The 19,639-nt window shown below is 31.9% G+C and overlaps 4 protein-coding genes and 1 long non-coding RNA gene across 5 annotated transcripts; 2 read left to right on the top strand and 3 right to left on the bottom strand.

The window, feature by feature from the left end:
• Positions 1–267: 267 nt before the first annotated feature.
• LOC114194087 (GTP-binding nuclear protein Ran-3-like) lies at positions 268–2,489 on the top strand. Its single transcript, XM_028084138.2, has 8 exons — positions 268–427; positions 516–585; positions 720–776; positions 875–992; positions 1,278–1,367; positions 1,480–1,659; positions 1,753–1,830; positions 2,134–2,489. Exons 1-8 carry the CDS (start codon positions 425–427, stop codon positions 2,201–2,203), a joined length of 666 nt encoding a protein of 221 aa, XP_027939939.1. The 5' UTR covers positions 268–424; the 3' UTR covers positions 2,204–2,489.
• A 4,275-nt stretch (positions 2,490–6,764) lies between these two features.
• LOC114194086 (GDSL esterase/lipase At4g10955-like) lies at positions 6,765–9,302 on the bottom strand. The gene is made up of 2 exons (XM_028084136.2): positions 8,989–9,302; positions 6,765–7,815 (listed from the first exon to the last, which is right to left on the bottom strand). Exons 1-2 carry the CDS (start codon positions 9,093–9,095, stop codon positions 6,831–6,833), a joined length of 1,092 nt encoding a protein of 363 aa, XP_027939937.1. The 5' UTR covers positions 9,096–9,302; the 3' UTR covers positions 6,765–6,830.
• A 313-nt stretch (positions 9,303–9,615) lies between these two features.
• Positions 9,616–11,483, bottom strand: LOC114193166 (uncharacterized). The gene is made up of 3 exons (XR_003606233.2): positions 11,379–11,483; positions 11,199–11,269; positions 9,616–9,845 (listed from the first exon to the last, which is right to left on the bottom strand). It is a non-coding gene; the product is annotated as an uncharacterized LOC114193166 (long non-coding RNA).
• A 1,239-nt stretch (positions 11,484–12,722) lies between these two features.
• Positions 12,723–14,399, top strand: LOC114193631 (myosin-G heavy chain-like protein). The gene is made up of 3 exons (XM_028083506.2): positions 12,723–12,990; positions 13,426–13,497; positions 14,039–14,399. The coding sequence occupies exons 1-3, from the start codon at positions 12,786–12,788 to the stop codon at positions 14,332–14,334; spliced, it is 573 nt and encodes a 190-aa protein (XP_027939307.1). The 5' UTR covers positions 12,723–12,785; the 3' UTR covers positions 14,335–14,399.
• Positions 14,370–16,965, bottom strand: LOC114193630 (cytochrome b561 domain-containing protein At4g18260-like). Its single transcript, XM_085665325.1, has 4 exons — positions 16,288–16,965; positions 15,955–16,113; positions 15,229–15,380; positions 14,370–15,039 (listed from the first exon to the last, which is right to left on the bottom strand). The coding sequence occupies exons 1-4, from the start codon at positions 16,423–16,425 to the stop codon at positions 14,811–14,813; spliced, it is 678 nt and encodes a 225-aa protein (XP_085521451.1). The 5' UTR covers positions 16,426–16,965; the 3' UTR covers positions 14,370–14,810.
• Between the last annotated feature and the right edge of the window lie 2,674 nt (positions 16,966–19,639).

Genomic DNA, 19,639 nt, shown 5'->3' with positions numbered 1-19,639 from the left:
AAATCGGAATAATAACGAATTTCATTTTTACGATTAAGTCTAGAAACTAGATATTTAACCGAAATCCCAACGTAACTCTTGGATAAAAATATATTTCTTTATTATTTAAAGGTAGAAAATAAAAATTAAAAAGATACAACACATTTCTTATATTTTTTATTTTTCAAAATCCTTACATTCTTAAAAATCCGAACAGAAACTTTATCTGTTTTTTTCTGCTTCCTACATGAGATTGAATCTTTAATATAATCCAAGGGTGGAGAATGCTGCGTCATGTTGACGCTCTTACATCTATCTATAAATAAGCTTGAAAACCCTTCCTCTAAATAAACCCTCGCTCCGTCTCTCTTTTTCGAACCCCTCCTCCTCACTGCCTCAAAACGACACAGTTCTAGTGTCCACACCAACAAACCCTCTCTTCGTTATGGTACGCTCTTTCTTTCTTCGTTCTACAAAATCACCTGTTTCTCAAAATTTCTGTAGTTTTTGATTCAAATTGGATCTGTCATTTTCAGGCTTTGCCCAATCAGCAAACTGTTGATTACCCAAGTTTCAAACTCGTAATCGTTGGCGACGGTGGCACAGGTAAGATTTTATTCTTTTTTTGCTCACTTTCATTTTCGCCGATTAACCTATGTTTTCAGTTATTAGAAGTTATTCTGTTGTAGCGATCTTGGTTATACCTTGGCATATGAGCTTATTTGTGGCGAAATTTGCAGGAAAGACAACATTTGTGAAAAGGCATATTACTGGGGAATTCGAGAAGAAATACGAACGTAAGATTCGTTTATGATTGAATTATGGTTAAGGTTATGTGTCTAACATTTTTCACGTTAAGCTTATTGCTTATATTGATTTTTCTTGTCTATAACAGCGACAATCGGTGTGGAGGTTCACCCGTTGGATTTTTTCACCAACTGTGGAAAGATTCGATTCTACTGCTGGGATACGGCTGGACAGGAGAAGTTCGGTGGCCTCAGAGATGGATACTAGTAAGCCATTTGGTCTCAAATTTGTGTGAACAAATCGTGGATACTGTTAGGATACCTAACTTTCCTTTTCGATCGCCACTTCCGCATATGTTTTGATTGTATACTGTCTCAGAGTTGGCGTTGTTGCTTCGTATGGTAGTTACTTGCAATTGTAGTTTTTTTTTTTCTCTCTTAGGTTTAATGTTTTTGGATGTATGGAATCTCAGTACCACAACGGGGTTTTTATTGAATTCTTCAGTTATGCAAACTCCTAATGCTTTTGTTAAACGGTGTCTTACGTTGCAGTATTCATGGGCAATGTGCGATTATCATGTTTGATGTTACTGCCCGATTAACCTACAAAAATGTCCCTACCTGGCATCGTGATCTTTGCAGGTTCGTAAATGAAGTCCTCTAAACCATTTTGAATGTGTTGTCTCTATTTTTTTTTTGGAATTGTGTGGTTTATTTGACACATTGTGCAATTTCTGCTTAAATGGTTTTTCAGGGTTTGTGAAAACATCCCAATTGTTCTTTGCGGTAACAAGGTTGATGTCAAGAACAGGCAGGTGAAGGCAAAACAGGTTACTTTCCACAGGAAGAAGAACTTGCAGTACTACGAGATCTCAGCTAAGAGTAACTACAACTTTGAGAAGCCATTTTTGTATCTTGCTCGTAAACTTGCAGGGTAGAGCCACTGAACTTTTTCGCTTCACAATTTCTATTTATATGCATTTCAAAATGCGTATCAACTTATATTTTGCCTCTGTCGTTTTTGCAGTGATCCTAACTTGCACTTTGTAGAATCTCCTGCATTGGCTCCACCTGAAGTTCAAATTGATTTAGCTGCACAGCAACAGTAAGCCCATCTGTCATTGACCTATATCGTTTTTCTGATTCCATACCCTTTTACTTGATTTATGTTTTATGATTGCCAATTCGTGTGGAGTTAGAATTGCTTTATAAATATGGATTGTAAAAAGTGTGGAGAATTGTAGGAAAAAGTCACTCCCATAATGTGAAGTTCAATTAATCATGGGGCATGGGAATTGAATTGTTTCCCACACTCCACAAATGCATTGCTTGATTCATGATTGTCATTTGATATGATTGTTTTTTTGATCTTAAATTTCCTAAATTTATGTATTGGTGACTTTTGCAGGCATGAAGCTGAGCTTGCTGCAGCTGCCAGTCAGCCCCTTCCGGACGATGATGATGACGCTTTTGAGTAGAGAAGTAGTGTAGTGTGTTTATGGAATGTCATCCTTATTGTTGGTTTTATATGCTACTGAAGTGATTTTGGGGTTGTAGTGTTGACATTTTTGGATTTGAATTCGATATCTGAATTCAGTTATCATCCGAGATCTGTTGCTTAAATTTAATGTCTTTTTACTATATTGTGGGTGTTAGAAAGATGAGAAAGATGAGGATTGATTGTTTTTTGATATACCAGGCTGTATGCGATCCCTTTTGATTCAGATATCATCCAACAAGACTGAACTAACTGGTTTCTTTTTACAGTACATGTTTATTTAAACTTTAAATTAATTGCTTTGTAGTGGTAGTTTGGCTCCTTAATATTAATTAGAACTAAAGCAATACGAATAATGGGTCTGGTTTTCACAGGATATAAAAGAAGTTATTTTAATGTGAAATGGTATACTAATTGTTTTTTCAAAAATTACGAAATGTCCAATTTATTATTGTTTATATTTTAAAATTAATTTATAAGAACAATTGAATTCATGAGAAACTCGAATAACTTAATTTTAATTGGATTTTAATTTGGCGAAATAGTGGTTTCTGATTTATTAATTTTATTTAGTTTGTGGTTAAACCGGTGTTAAATTATAATTTAAAACAATAAATACATAAATATTATTAAGCTATAAAATAAAATTGAAAAAAGAAATATTTCATAATAGTTATGTATTATGGTTAAATTGTCCCTATTAACATTTTTTATGCATATATAATCTTAGGCTTAAATTTTGATAAATAAGTTCAAATGATACTTATGTTATCGATAGATTTTAAAATTAGTCCAATTTATCTTCTAACATGTGATATTTTCAGAATTGATGAGTGTCCGGAAAGTAAAATTCATAGATGGGGTGTAGGAAGAGATTTGATGGGTGGAAGAAGAAACAGTCGAAATTTAGAGAGAGTATGCGTTGAGCGCAGCCCAATTGATGGGTGGAGGAAGAAACGGTCGAACTAGCAGTGTTAGGTTACGCGTTCATTCAAAATAGCAGTATAGTAGGATGACTACCCTTTCACTCAAATGATATCAGTGCAATTCAATTGTTTGATAAAAATATATTTATTTATTATTTAAATTTAGAAAATCAAAATTAAAAAACTACAACACATTTCTTATATTTTTTATATTTTCAAAAACCTTAAAATCTTAAAAATCCTAACAACAACTTTATCTGTTTTTTCCTCCTACACGAGACAATAATAATATATTATATTCAAATAGTAATAAGTACAAATATACATTTGAAATAAAAATAATAATATGTATATTTAAAATTTAACTCAACGAGAACCCGTGAGTAGAGATGGCAAATAAACCCGTTCCCGTGGGTATTGCCCGAACCCGTTCCCGTTTTGACGGGGAATCCCCGCATTGACTGGGTATGGGTATGGGGAATCCCCGACTTTTTCAGTTGGGTATGGAGATGGGTATGGGGATGTACATATACCCGCCATAATACCCGTCCCCGCCATATCTTCATTCTCGTTTAAATTATTAAAATATTCACAATTAATCAAGTAACCCATATATATATATATATATATATATATATATATATATATATATATATATATATATATATATATATATATATTCTATTTTTTATTTCTTTTAATTATTTCATTTGTCATTAAACTCATTCTCATCTCCAATATATTTTTTATCTTATCATAACCTTTATGTAATTATGTTAAAATAATGTATGTTAATAAAAAAAATTATGCCTTACATTTGAATATTTATATTATTTTTTAATATTTTTATTTATTATAAATTTTCCTTTCACATGAGAATGTTTATACTCTCAATTTAAGGTAATATAAAAAAAATTCTTTACTTATTATTATTATTATTAATTTTTGTTTAATTTGAAGAACTCTTTTGTTTCATTAAAGTAATTTTCGTTATTTTTCAACCATTAAGTATATATGTTGATATTTGAAAAGTTTTCTTAGTTCTCTGAGATATTTTTCGTCTTATCATACCTTAGTTATACATTTGATTTCCTTTGTGTGATTTTTTTCGATAGTCTCTCAAATTATTTCTAAAACACACATTTGTTAGTTTTTTAATATTTTTATTTATTGTTTTTATTTTCATCATGTAGAATAATATATCATAATGTAATTGTTTCACTTTAAATTCTGTTTGAAGTGGTTAAAATTATATATATATATATATATATATATATATAATGATATTTAGGAATAGTATATGATAATTTACTACAAGAAAAAATGAAATGGTGACTGATTTAGTCAGTAACCCATATCAGTCACTATTTTTCGTCATTGGTGGTAGTAGTTGATTTATTGTCTAAGTTAGTGACTGATTCAATGATCGAATCGGTACTTGATTTAGTGACCAATTTAATTACTAATTTATTTGTAATTTAATGATAAATTTTTTGGTCACTAATGATATTTCTATTTATTTTTAACCACTTCAAACATAATTTAATAATTAGTTCTCTAAGGTTTTTTTCATTTTATCATACCTTAATTATACATTTGATTTCCTTTGTGCGATTTCTTTCGATAGTCTCTCAAATTATTTCTAAAACACACATTTGTTAGTTTTTTAATATTTTTATTTATTGTTTATTTTCATCATGTAGAATAAAATATTTCGATATATTCTATCTAATTATTTGTTATTTTATAACTCACTATTAATCATACTGTAATTTTTTTTACTTTAATTGTATAAATAACTTTTATTTACTACAATATAAAAATTTAATGTAATTTCTATGAATATTTTTTTGTCACTATGCAACATATATTGAAGTTCAAAAGATACAAAATCTATGTCAAAATTTTATTATTATGTTTATTATTTGTTTTTTGTGTTATTTTGATCAAGTGATGTATTATAACTTTTTATTAGTGTATAAAAAAGAGATTCATTATAATTTAAAAAATTGAAGTAAACAAATATTTAAAATATATTTTAATTTGAATATTTGTTCTTTGTGTCATTTTGATCAAGTGATATATTATAACTTTTATTAGTGTATAAAAAAGAGATTCATTAGAATTTAAAAAATTGAAGTAAACAAACATTTAAAATATATTTTAATTTGAATATTTGTTTTCCTTTTATACTTTTTTGAAATATTTTTTAATTTTATCAACTAAGTTCATTAATGTTGTAGTTTGCAAATTTAATAAATGTTTTGGTTCACATGAAATTTTATTTGGTATTCTAATATAAAATATAAACAATTATAATTTATTTTAATGTATTTGGCATCGAAGAAAATCCTCCTAATATTGAATATTTCATAATATTATGTTTTCTTTACCGTAATTTTTTTTCTTTTATAAAAATTAATATTGAATTAGTTAGAACATGGGTACGGGTATGGGTACGAGATTATACCCGTTACCCGGTGGGGATGGGGATGGGAAAAAAGTTTGATACCCGTTGGGTTTGGGTATGGGGATGGGGATGAATTTTTTATGCGGGGATGTGTATGGGATAGTGAAACCCGTCCCCGCCTCGCCCCGTTGCCATCCCTAACCGTGAGTCAAATTGATTTGCTTTGACACTTAAATTTCACTGTTGAAATTAATTTAATTAAACACCTTTTATTACTATCAATTTCAAGATTATATTAATATCTACTTTACCAATTACATTATAGTCTCATGTCTTTTATTATGAGTCTCGTAAATTATTTTCGCTCTTAATTATAAGAAAAATAAATAAAGTTTACGTTTATTAAGAAACTAATTAACTGTATTAAATTTTATTAATCTTTTAATATTCCATTTAAAGTATCTTTCTCGTGAAATAAAACATACATATTACTGTATCTAAACTTATATTCAAGTTACATTAACCAATTTCCAATAATTAGGTTCGTTTACTTATTTTATTTTACGAGATATAGAAATGCATTTTTCGAATTATCTTTAGTCATATGATATTTATTGGATTTAAAAACGTGTGAAGTTGATTCTAATGACTAAAAATATCCAAATGCTTTAGAAGAGTTAATAATAAATAATAAAACGCTCCCCTCTTTTAAAATGGATAATATAGCTTATTTTAGAAATTATTTTCCAATAAAATGATAAATCTTTTATATCAATGTTGTCAAAAAAACAAATTGTCTTCGTTCATAAAATTAAATATAAAATACAACATACACATGTAAAATTATTCCCATGAAAACACGTAGAGATAGAAAATAACTCTTCAGAAATATATTTTAAGAATTTGAATTATGCGTAATTCTTCTGTGTTATTCCTCTACTAAGCTTCAGCAGGAACGATAATACCAAAAAATCTATAGAAAATTTTGGACTCATATTTTAGATGATAAAGTAGAGTAATAATCGTGACATTAGTATTTTGATACCATTTTTTTTTACTATCATTTAATATTATCTTTTATTACTATTTAAAATTAATTTTTATTAATATTATTTTACCCTTATATAAATTGTCAAGTGTCAAACAACATTTTCTCGATCATTAATTATTACAATTCTGACTAATTTTATATGTTATCAGAAGAGTCAAACTTAAATTAGTTGTTTTATTTGATTTTATTTTATGCTAAATTACATTTGACCCCTCCTTTGTCAAGAATTTATTTGGGAAGGAGTAGCAGTGTATAAAGATCTAAGCTGTCTGGTTATGAGTTTGCTGCTATGGATAACCTGCTGAAGTTCTGCATCACTTGACCACCATTGTTCCAACCCATGAGCCTCAACAAACCTCTGTTTCTCCTTAGACACAACAAACACCTTCGCTGCAACTTCTCCCTTCGTGCTTCCCACACTCACCTTTCTGCCACCACCATCATTGTAGTAGCAACATATATAATCACCATTGTTAACATACAAATAAGGAACCCATTTTGCCAAACCAGAACCACATGCTTGACCCATCTTACTCTTCAATCCTGCACCAGAAGCCATTGTGTCTGCATCACTGATTTGAGCTTCACTGCTACTACCATAAGGAAGCATGGATTTAAGTCTATTCCACACAAACTCAGCTTTTTCTCCAATAGTTTTGAAACTCATGGCTAGTGAAACAGAAGGTGGATTGAACAAATGTGCCTCCACAAAAATCCCTTCTTTTGCTAGTTCCTTCCCAACTTGAAGAGCAAAACCTGCTCCTAAAGAATGTCCTGCAATGCATACATTGTTGCTTCCATATTTACCACAAATCAATTTCAGTATCTCCAGAGCTGCATTATACCTCACAGAACCCTTCAAGCTTTCCCAAGCAAGAAAACGTAGGTCATCTTCAATGTCTCTTCTCATTGTAGGGCTTTTCAGTAATGTTCCTCTCAGTGCCAAGACTGCTCTTGGGGCACCACTTGGTCTCATTGGTATCAGCTCAGACAGTGCAGCAGATCTGTCCCATTCAAGAATCGCACCAAAAATGGATCCATCTCTTGCATCGATCAGTGTTTGTTTGAGCTTGTACTTGAAGGGAATCCACCAATTTGGAGCAAGACTATTTCCCTGTGTTCTCTTCTCTTGCCTATCAAGTTCCAGCAAATACACTGCCTGTATAAAGCATGCAATCACAGTTTTCTTGTAATTTGCATCCTTCCTGCATTGCGTTAACAATATCAGCATTCGTGTATGTTTCAAAAGAATGTGAATGAAACTTCAACTATGCAACCTTTCCTTCAAATTTGACTAGTTGCTTGAGTTAACGCCCACAATAATGGATCCATGTTATAGACCAAAACTTAAGATGACTTGGTTAGAAAAAAAAAAAAAAAAGCTTCGAAGGGTGTGTTTGGACTTGTGTCAGAAGTCACTTTAATGCAGAATCTGCAGAGTATGAGTGTGTGGTTCAATGTGCTGTTTTTCCTCTTTCCGATGTTGTTTCAGACACCCCACTAAAGCAATCCAAGCAGTAGGAGTTATTTTAATTTTAACAAAATACACTGCAAAACTTTGAATGCCTTTTTTGGTTCTGTGGTGTGCATGTTTGATTTGGGAACGAAATATTATATTTATGAGAAGTGATTACTGTGATTTTCTTAGATGTCCCTTTCAGAAAGCGGATACATTAAGCTATTATTTTTCTGAAACAAGCCTGGATTAAACCAAGGTACGGCAAATTAAGCTAATTCATAACGCCAGGTGAAAACTAGTTCAATCTCTACCCAAGCAAAATCTCAGTAGAAAATGATAAAAATGATAATACTATATTAAGCCCTCAAAATTCTTTCCCAAATGCTTAAAAAATGTAACTAAGAAATCGGGTATCGTGGTGAAGATTACAACAAACAGATACTACTGAACAAAAAGTTATAACTTGGAAATGGAAAAAATGGCAGTCCTTGATTAACAACAGCGCGCAAAGAGAGCCACAAAAGTATATATCATTTAACCACTGCAGATTAGGAAAATCAATAATTTCTATCTTTTAGGTCTTGGAAATCCAAACAGCCAATTTCTATTTCAATACGATATATAAAATCAGTCGATAAATTATGCTATATTTTCATGTCGTGATGATTGCTTCAATAATCAGAAACCGAAAAGTAAAAAACTTTGGAAACCCACTTGGTAAAAAGTTCACAACTTCACACCGGCATGATCCAACCCAGTGTTCTAACATTTTAAAAATCGATCAGCAAACAAAGACATTACACAGTAGAAACCACGCACACAGTGGCAAATTCAAAAAATTTCAAGATGAAAGCCAAGGGATGAAGAATGAGCAAATGCAAGAAGCGAAATTGAAGTGAGAATTGAAATGGGTAATTACCAACTTGAAACAATAAGGTCCCTCCAATTGAGGGAAGTGAAATTGCGAGGGCCAGAGACATGAAAGGCATACGGGTGAGATTCAGAAGGAAGAACCTGCTTGGCCATTAACGTAGTAGACAACAGCAGAAACCTTAATGGTTTCTTAAATATTGTTGTCTGCGTTGTTGCATGGTGAGGGAGAAAGTGACGGTGTGTGCATCTTCTTAAAGAAAAAGGTACCAACTTGCCCAAACCAACGTTCAATGGTTGGTTTCGGTGACGCGTCTGAAATATTTGGGTCCACGTGCACTTCTAAACTACGATAACCAGCTTTTGCTTCAGTTAACGTGGAAATTGAAGTATTCACTCTCAGAACACACGAATATAATATAGTTACTTTATGTATGCCAGAGGAAACACGCTTTAGGGTTCCATTTCTTTTAAATTTAAACAATAATACAATTTTCAGATGTATATAATTCTAAAAAATATTCAAAATAAAATAAAATATTGTTTTCACTTAAAAAATAAGAAACAATGTCCAAATTTTCACTTAAAAAGTAGAGAACCATACATGTAGCTGAGGAACGAAGATTAATGTAAATTCCTTTTAATTATTAAACGAAACTAAAGGAAATGTCACGTAAACGATAATGTAGTAGTGTAGTTTTGGGGTCCTTAATCCAATCCTACAACCTGGATACACCATAATGCCAACGGAAACCAGATACAAGTCTAACAAAAAGTGTAGAGTAGAAATGTGTAAAGCGATACATGGGCCATAACCCTAAAGAAATCATGAATAAGATAAATCCAGCCCAAAAGGCTAAGCAGTGAAATCACCATTTCCTTGCTGACCACGAGAACCTCGCCCATCTGCTCCCATCAATCATATTAATGATCATCGCAAGAAAGAAGAACCACATACAAGACAACCATACAACAAACAGGGTAAGCTAGAGCCAACAATATTTTCATCATACAATCAAATATACTTTCACCATCCAATATTCATACAACAACCAAACATGTTATGACTCTTCAATCAATACACTACGACTCGACTCGACTCATCCGGATACGTATAACTTGGTCGGATTCAGCGGATGCCCGCACTTGTGGTGGATACCTCTGCTCACCCCCGAGTTGCTCACCCCCAAGCTATGTGTTACAAGTGTTACGATGAATCAATTTTCCCTCACCACAAGGTTAGCCCTTAATGAATTTCGAGCCTCCTGCTACTCTCACCACAGGAGTCAGTCCGCTCTAGGTGAGACTAACTGACCCCTTAGAGTGTCAGGATGAAACCTTACCTTGAATCCTTACCTAGTTATACAAATGGGGCACCACCATGGACACCCACTACCAGGGGCCATGGAATTACATCCCGACCACTGAAGCGCGACCCTGAAAGTCTTACCTAGAGACCCCAGGGAATTATGCACTGACACAGACAAGATACGATCATACAGTCAAATAATATTCACCATGCAAGGGTACATTCATTATGTCAACCTTTAAAGTCGTTACCTTTCACATTTCCATGTCCAACCCATTCCAACTCATCATAATCCATTCATGTACATAGAATCTAACTCATCTCATTTTCATGCTACTTTAGTAATACCAATCTCATTTAGTTCACATGCCAAAACTCATACCAAACCCATCATTTAAATTTCATGAATCATGCTACGTATACATCATGCTCCATTATATACATGTCCCGCATCATAACATTCATATCCACCCAAAACAGATCATCCAGAAATAAACAAACATATCAACACAGCACTGTCTCGCCCAGCACCTCGCTCAGGCTGAGGGGTCTCGCTCAGACGAGACGTGTTCGCTCAGGCGAGCTCCCCCTTTGCCTAGGCGAGGGCTCGAGAAAGGGAGCAGAAGCACTCGCGGGATCTCGCTTAGGCGAGACCCCTCTTGCTTGGGCGAGATGCTCGCTCGCTCAAAAGCGGAGCTGGTCGCCTGGGCGACCTTTCGCGCAAAAGTCCTAGGCGAGCTCCCTGTTCATCTCGCCTAGGCGAGACTGGCTTGCTTGGACGAGATTAATAAGTCTCGCCACTGTTTTCCTGGAACAGTCGCACCCACCAGTCCACAACAACACATCAAGCCATTGCACACATTCAGAACATCAAACCAACTAAGGACTCTCAGCACGAAAGCAAAACAGCAGCAAAAACAAAGTACACGAGTGGGTTCTAGCTTTCCTACCTGGAAACAGAGCCAACCGAAGCCTTGACGACACGACACGAGCACTGCAGCCCTCGGAACGCACTAAAGAGCTGAAAAAACAGGAGGTACATGGGACAAGGGCGGATTAATACGAACCCTAACTGTGAAAATATAAAGGAAAGCATTGGAACTCATACGATCTAGAAAAGGGGCACTTACGTGGAGTAGGAACTGGTTCTGAGCTAGTTCGAGAAAGCTTGGAGAGAAACCCTAACAGAATGTCCTGTGAGAGCAAGGGGTGACGGCTGATTTTCTGAAAGTGAATGAAAAATGTGGAATTAGGACAACACGAAGGGTTCTTATATCATGGACCAGCCTTTAGGCCCACTGCTGCAGGACGTGGCAGAAATAATTGGGCATTACAATTAACTATATATGTTTTGTTAAAAAAATGAATACATCTCATTATTGTTAATTAATATAAACTGTGTTAGTTTAAAGTTAAATAAAAAAAAACTTAGATCAAGAGTAATTCATTCCACGTTTAAAAAAGATATAATGAAATAGATATAGTCGTTTTCTTTACTTATTAAAGTATTTGCGTTTTGAATTAAATTATGTAAAAGCTTTTCAGTGGAATTGGAACTTATTCTCCTCCAAATCAACACTGCATGATTTGTATTCTATCAAAAGTTCTTTCATTATTTTTCTGTATTCTAAAAAATGAAATTTTAAAGTGAATTGTTTAATTGTAAGTTGAAAAAAAAAAAAAAAGTTGTGGAACCAACAAGTTGATAGAATACATACCACTGCTTTATTTCAGTGGAATTAGAACTTATTCTCTGCCAATATACCATTCTATTGTTTTAATTTGTTGTTGTATTGTACAAAAATAATAATAATTTTATAAGTGATTAATTAAATAAGTAGATAAATTGCTTAAAAATTAATAATGATGATTGGGCTTGCAAAATGTTTGAGAATAAATAATTACAAAATTAAAGAATTAGAAAAGGTATCAATTAAAGTGATTTCTTAGAAAAAATGAAATGATATCTGGTTGTTCCAAGGAAATTTTATTGGGTAATTTATTTTTATTTGTTTTTTAATATGATTTTCTTTAAAAAAAGTTATTCGATATTTAACTATAGGTGTCTTCTCAACCCAAAAACCACCTTGTAGAAGTAGAAAAGAAAAAACAATTTATATCAATAATGAAAACATCTAAAATTTCACACACAATTAACTGGAACTATCACCTTAAGAATAATTATGCTTTCGAGTTACTATCTATTCCTTTATTTGAATTTAGGTCGAAAAAATATTTAAACTATATTTTGGTCTAAATTCCTAAATAATGTTACACTAAATATATATTGTATCAGTGTATAACAAATTAAGTCATAATTCCAGTAGACAAAGACTTTAGAAACTTGACATGGTGTCCTTATTTAGTCATAGAAAAAAAAGAAAATATTTTTGAACGGTGTGGGATTTGTTGTGGTCCTACATAGAACTAGAATCCTCCACAGATAATATTTGTGGCAGGAAAATGCCGCTTTGGCCACTAAAAATGCAAACCAGAAAATGCAAAGCTGAAACCAAAATCAATGGATCAATGAATGAATGGCATTAGTATCCAACTCAAAAACTCACTGCATGGCCATCAATCTCACTACCACTGCTTCTCTTCACTCAAAGCCTTCATTTCTGACACACAAACATAACAGCCCCATCAAATTCTACCACCCTTCTTCTTTTCTCACAACATGTGCTCAAACACAAGGAACTGACACTGGAATCTCACAGCAAGATGCTTCTGCTGGAACTGGTATATATGCTAACAATTCCTACCCTCTATTTTTTTTTATGTATATATTCACTCTTTGAATTCAAATATGGGCTTAAGGAGATAGCCATGGATTTCCATATTAGTTTTTTTTTTTTTTTTTTTATGTTTGTTTAAACATATCAAAGGAATTTATGCTTTCTTGGATGGTTGGCACTCCACTAATATTCAGAAAAGTAAGAAGTTATGGCAGCTCTATTTTAATATTTGCTGCATCCACGTGGCTACAAGGGGAGAAAGGAGTCTGAACTTTTATTGAATTTGAAATATTTGCAATTTAATTTCTTCACTGTGTGTCAAGTTTTGCTGTAATGTTTTTATCTTAACTGCTGAAATTTCTGTAAAAGTTCTTCTAAATTTTACAATATGCTGTTCTTTTTCATATCTGACTTGGCTTTTGAGGACTTGTGTTGCTAGGATCTTTATCTTCTTCTCGTACCCAGTTGGATCTTTTGGAGCAACTTACATCGACAAGCTCACCAAACACTGGTATTCAAGCTAACACCTTCTGTTTAAATTAGTTGTCTTCTGATCTTGTTGTAATGCCTTTTGTTATCCCTGTTAAAAGGCCCTTTTCTGTTTTTGTTGCTAACTTTTTAGTTTGAATGAATGAAATATGCAGAGAATGTGTTTGTTCTATTGTCATTAATGAAAAAAAAAAAAAAAAAGTCTTTAATAAAACAAGTGAAAGCAAGAGTACAGGTACTTTTTTGAAACCACAAGGTTCAAAGTAATTATCTTGCTGCCACATCAGTAAAATATCAATGGAACTATGAAAAAGCTTAACTTTGATGTTACATTATCCCCCCCCCCTTGTAACCGAATTGTATACAAATTTTGAGTAGAAACAATATCAGTGGTATCACTTAGTACTATTATGAATCACTCCTGAGATGCATGCTTGTGTCATCAGTTATGTGAAAGAATGGAAATTTTATAGCCATGTGTGTTTATTTTCTAATACTTGGTTCTTCTTCTTCTCTTTAATTTTCAAAAAAGGATGACAGATTGAAACATTTCTGGTTTATAGGCTATGAAAGTGATGGTAGCTCTGGAAAAGTTACAATACGAGAACAACTTGCACAGCTGGTTGGAGAAAGGGATGATGATTTCAGCATACCCCTGGGTAAAAACTTGAAGAAAGTGAGTGCAAAGTTCTTGACCATTTCACAAAAGAGAAATATCAGAAGACAAGCTTACCTGAATGAAGTGTCACAAAGGAATGATTCAGTTTTCTTTGCAACCATAGGAGCATTTGTGATTCTTCCACCTTTTATAATACTAGGAATAGCTATATTAACAGGCTATGTACAGCTTTTTCCTTGAAATGTGATACAATTAATATACTTAGTGATACATCAATGTGATATTAACAGAATTTCTCAGCTTAATGTTTTGTCTTTCCCTTTTGGTTAGAAAGTTCTTTGTATTTTGAAATGCTTATAAACACGGACAAACAATGTCCCTAAACATTGGAAAACATCATGGGTAATATATTGTTCTATTTCCATGAAGTATACAAGCGTCAACAATTCAATGTTTGAAAACATAAAACGTCAGAACTGATTGTTAGGAGAACACAACAAAAAATGTATCTCACAAGAAGGTATTACAAACATTTCAATGACTGTGTCTTCTCTGTAGAAAAAGAAACTAACAGAAACATTCATGGAGAGAAATTCACGTCTATCAGTACCCTTATGTGTTTCAAATACTTGCACACATGGCAAAGCATTGAAACATCTTTCTTAGTAAGAATCAGCTTCTTGATAAGTAGGAATCAGTGTTTGTACTCAGTTGTCTTAAACCACTCCTTGGTTTTTAATGTAGACCCATTTTTCTTGAAGAAGGTAGAAAATCACAATCAAACATATCTGAACACTGAAAAGTATTTTCCAAGTTGTTATGCTTTTAGATGTTTTTTCTTGGTAGGCTTGTAAGCCAATAAATACATTCAGGACACCCAATAATGACACTGCAGTTCCCATTATCCAGTGTGCAAAGAACCACACACTTCTTCTTTTGGATCCCCTGTGAAAAACAAGAGAATAATTGTACCTTAATCATCATTCTTTGTAAGCAGAAATTCATATGGTTCTCTACAACTTATGAACATAGAACAAGAAAAATGTTTAAATAAATTCAAAGGACATGAAAAGTGTAACTGCATTGCCTAAGTTTTGTGTTCAGCTAAAGCTAAAAGTAACCTCAGTGGTTCACCTTTGTGGTCGAAAAATGCCAACTAGAACTTGCAGCCACATAATGCCATATAATGCTACCCCTAATCTTTGATGACTATTGTTGAAGGAGTTGTTGAAATTTTTTATGGACATGACAGCTCCTGCAGTAGCAAGAAGTACCGCAAGCTTCTGTTGAACAGAAACACAAACGTGCAAATGATTAATAGAAAGGCAAGTATCAAATGCAAGAAAGCTTTAAAAAGAAACAAAACTAGTTGCTTAATAGTGTACCAAAATTCACTTATGACCATCTTTTAACTTGAGCTAAGACTTGGTTATTGATACAGACAACAGCATAATTGCATAGTTCTTTTCACATGCTCCAATAAAAAAATGACACAAAGAAAGCCTTGAACTTGCAATAACCAAGAAGATTATTTCTTAAAGCTCCTTTCTTGTCTTCAAAGCATTCATTATAGTCCTTTTCAATAAACAAAGATGCAATATGTAGTGACTAACAAGTTAGACAGATAAATTAACTGCAAATTTGGAATCTTGCTATTCTTATCTCCATTCCACCATCATTAAAAGTTAATCAGTGGGACAACTAGCCCTTTTAAACTAAATTGAAACCATAAAATTACATTTTCTTTTCCACTACGAATATGGGCTGTGCAAAGGAAAGGGATAAGAAACCAATAAATTATACAAAAAAATATTGATTTTTGAAATAAAAATGTAACAGGGGTTTAGATACACTTTCCTGCAGAACTGCATGAACATAGAATATGATTCTAAGCCTTCTTCGGTTCCCCTCTCTGTTTGACAGTCTAATGACTAGTATACCAACAGGCAGCAAGAACGCCATTGAAGCCCACAAGAGAAGCCCATGTAATGTGATCTCGAACTGAAGTCTAGGACTCATCTTCACACATGAATCAGTCACAAAACAAAAAGTAGCTTCACAAACAAAACATCTTATTCATGAAATAGAGGTTTATAGGGATAGCAATGCAGACAGGAGTTAGAGTAAACAAAATGATGTTGCCAACTTATTTGAACAAAATTAAGAACAATACAACGTAGGAGCGAAATATACCTTGGTGCTATGGTCTTTTCTGCTTGAATGTCTGCCTCTAACTTTCTTGTGCTCTTCAGATGCGCTAACAATGAGAAACATGACAAAAACAATGCTTACTTGAAAGAGGAAAGCACCGAGCTGTTGCTGAACTCCCATTCCTCCTTCTTTTGATGACCAACCAACTCAATCTCCAATGCTAGTGAAGAAGACTTAACATCAGAAAAACTGTGTCATTCTGAAATTTGTATGTGTTTCTCCTCATAACATAACTCTATGCGTGTGTATTTGTTTGAGAAATATTCATGGCACTCTTACCTTTCTTCTCAGCTAGCACAGCGAAACAGTTTTGTCCAAATCAGGATAGATAAAGTTTTAACCTTCATAATAGTTATACATTCCAGCATAATAAAGTGAGACTCTTTGAATATAATAGGCTAATAGCAGTGGTTGTTGCATGAAAAATGATGGTTATGAAAGTGGGGTGTGTGGGGATACATAATGAAGTAAGATTTCAAAGTAGTGGTTGTGGGGTTAACTTTTCACATGGTTTTTTGAGTTTATGGTGGAGAATGTGGAGTTTCAGAAAAAGGAGAAGAAAAAAAGCGTGTCAGATTTTGATGGAGAGTTCTGATAGAGAAAGTGGGTCGTTAGACTTCCCTAGTGAACACTACCTTCTGTTTCCCAGTGTTCAACACACGTTATCATGACATGTCTGAGAAAAACATTCTCGTTCTCAAATCAAATGCTTAAGCAGAATAATATCATAACATGTCTTGTTCCTTTCATGCAACTTGTTAAGGTTTTTCCATAATTTTTAACCACCAATATCCATCCTATACATTGGACCAGCTCATGATAAAACAAAACTAATTGCGGTATCCAAAATCTCATTTGTAAAATTAGTATTTTAGATTGCGCAATCTCAAATTTAAATTTTATTTCATATTGTACTACTTAAACGTATTGTAAAATTTTGTATTATTAATTATACAATCAAGAATGTATCATAAAATTAGCCTTTCAAATTATATAATAAAATCAGTATGTAAATTTTACATTTTGATTTGTATATGTTTTGGAATGTCCAATCTAAAATACTATTTTTATATTCTAAATTATAGACGTTAGCATAATACAAAAATATTGAAAAATCACACGATCCAAAACTTAAACTGAAAAACGTAAAACACCTTTTTATTTATTTTATTAAGAATATAATTGATATTTAAGAGACTATGGGTGTCAAAAAAACACATGGGGTGTAGAAAGCAATGACCCCAATTTGCATCGGAATCATTTTGAAAATTCTAGTTTTAAACTCTATTCAAATTAGGTTATTGCTTACTGTATCCTCACAATTAGTAACTTGTACCACTTAGGAAAGAAGAAGAAGAAGAAAGACTTGAGAGCATGTGATACATTGGTTTTATTAGATAAAGTAGTTATTGTTTAAATACATAACTTTTATATTATATAAATAATGTTTTTGTAGTTTTTTATATTTGTTTTATTAGTTAGAGTAGTTATTATTTAAATATATAATTTTTGTATTATATAAATCGTTCTGATTAACGAAGTATTAATTATATTTTGAAATTTTAGTTTTGATTTCATATGGAGAATTATAAACCTATCTTATATACTTACATGCTTGTTCATGCTTGTCAATGTAATTTTATAATTAGTAGTATGGTTTTACTAATTGGGATCATTACAAAACAAACATGATATAACATCTATACTACTTTTTCGTAAATAATCTTACTCTATTGTAGACATCATTTTGTGATTTTACTTTTGTTACAACAATTGAAAGAAATAAAGATAGTGTGAAAGTGTTTTAATTTTTAGTTTATGGTAGTAAAATTAATTACATAATTTTATTCTTTAATAAATTAAAAAAAATTATTTCATAATAAAAGTAATTAAGAAATTCCTCCTCCTGAAATAATAATTACGTAACATATTATTTTCACAAAATTATATATATATATATATACAATTTATTATTTTAATGTTTTTAATATTATTCTTATGTACTTATATATTTTTTAAACTTATTATTTTAATATAATAAAAATGTAGATAGATATACGTTAAAGGCCATTTTTTTGTTAGTGACTATAAAATAATATTGATATTTTAAGAAGTTACTTATGTATGTGACCAAAATATTCTAAAAAAGTAAAAAGTTTTCCACCCAAAGACTCTTTATATTTTATTTTTGCAAGTATTATAGAAAACATGAAATGAAGCACAAATAATAATAATAATAATAAGGGTTAAATATGTTTTTTATCTCAAGTTTCAGAAAAAATTGGAATTTATTCATCTTCAAATTTTTTGACATATTTAGTTTTTCATCTTTAAAAATGTGAAAATTTAGTCATTTAAACCAAATTTTGTTAAGTTTATCTAACGTTTCAAGCACATTTCATAATAGTATTTGAATTGTTTACACTGTTTGATACAATTTCATTTTAATGTTAACTCAAATATTATCGTAAAATGCGTTTAAACTGTCAAATAAACTTAACAAAATTTAGTAGAAAAGACTAAATCCACATACTTTAAACAATGAATGACTAAATTGATATAAAATTTCAAAAAAGAACTACTTTCAAAATTTACTGAAATTCGAGAGACAAAAATATATTTAACCATAATAATAATAATAATAATAATAATAATATTAATATTAATCTGGGATGGGCGCAAATGAGTCCACGGTCCACACCATCCAACATGGACCAACCATTGCAAACAAACAACGCGCTTTCATCCAACACGTTTCTACAAAAATCAACATATAAATCTTTAAAATAATAACAGGGATACATACAATAAAATACTAGAAATGCCACAAACAAGTAACATAATTATTCATTAAAAATTCCTTCACCTAATTCATGTCTCACTCTACCAATATTCTCAGAGTGAAACACCATCTCCAGTTGAAAATTAATACCCCAGGTTTGAATATGGTCCAAAAACGAATAAACTATAACATGTTGCTTGAAATTTGGAGAAAAAAAATAAAATATATTGTCATAGTCTCAACATTGCTCCGCTCATGGAGACAAGACCAAAATCAAAACTTTAAATATAAGTTTTTCAGTTCATATACTTGTTGCTGATGCAGCTTTCAGATAATAATGAGGAAAAAAAAAGATCAATTACAGTAAGTAGTAGTAGAAATACAGTTCAACAAATGGTTGTAACCCTATGTAGTTTGTTTTTCTTTTTTAATACTTTGTCTTCAGATTATTGGAAAATCACGGCATTAAAAATAATCGCTTCAATCGGAAGCAAACGTTTTTATAATTTTTGTATGGACCAAAACCGTAAACTTTTCATAATGTAATTTTTG

This window comes from Vigna unguiculata, chromosome 8 (genome assembly GCF_037176805.1).
Source record: "Vigna unguiculata cultivar grain cowpea cultivar isolate G323 ecotype 2 chromosome 8, ASM3717680v1, whole genome shotgun sequence".
NCBI lineage: Eukaryota > Viridiplantae > Streptophyta > Magnoliopsida > Fabales > Fabaceae > Vigna > Vigna unguiculata.
This window is presented reverse-complemented; position numbering and strand designations above follow the sequence as displayed.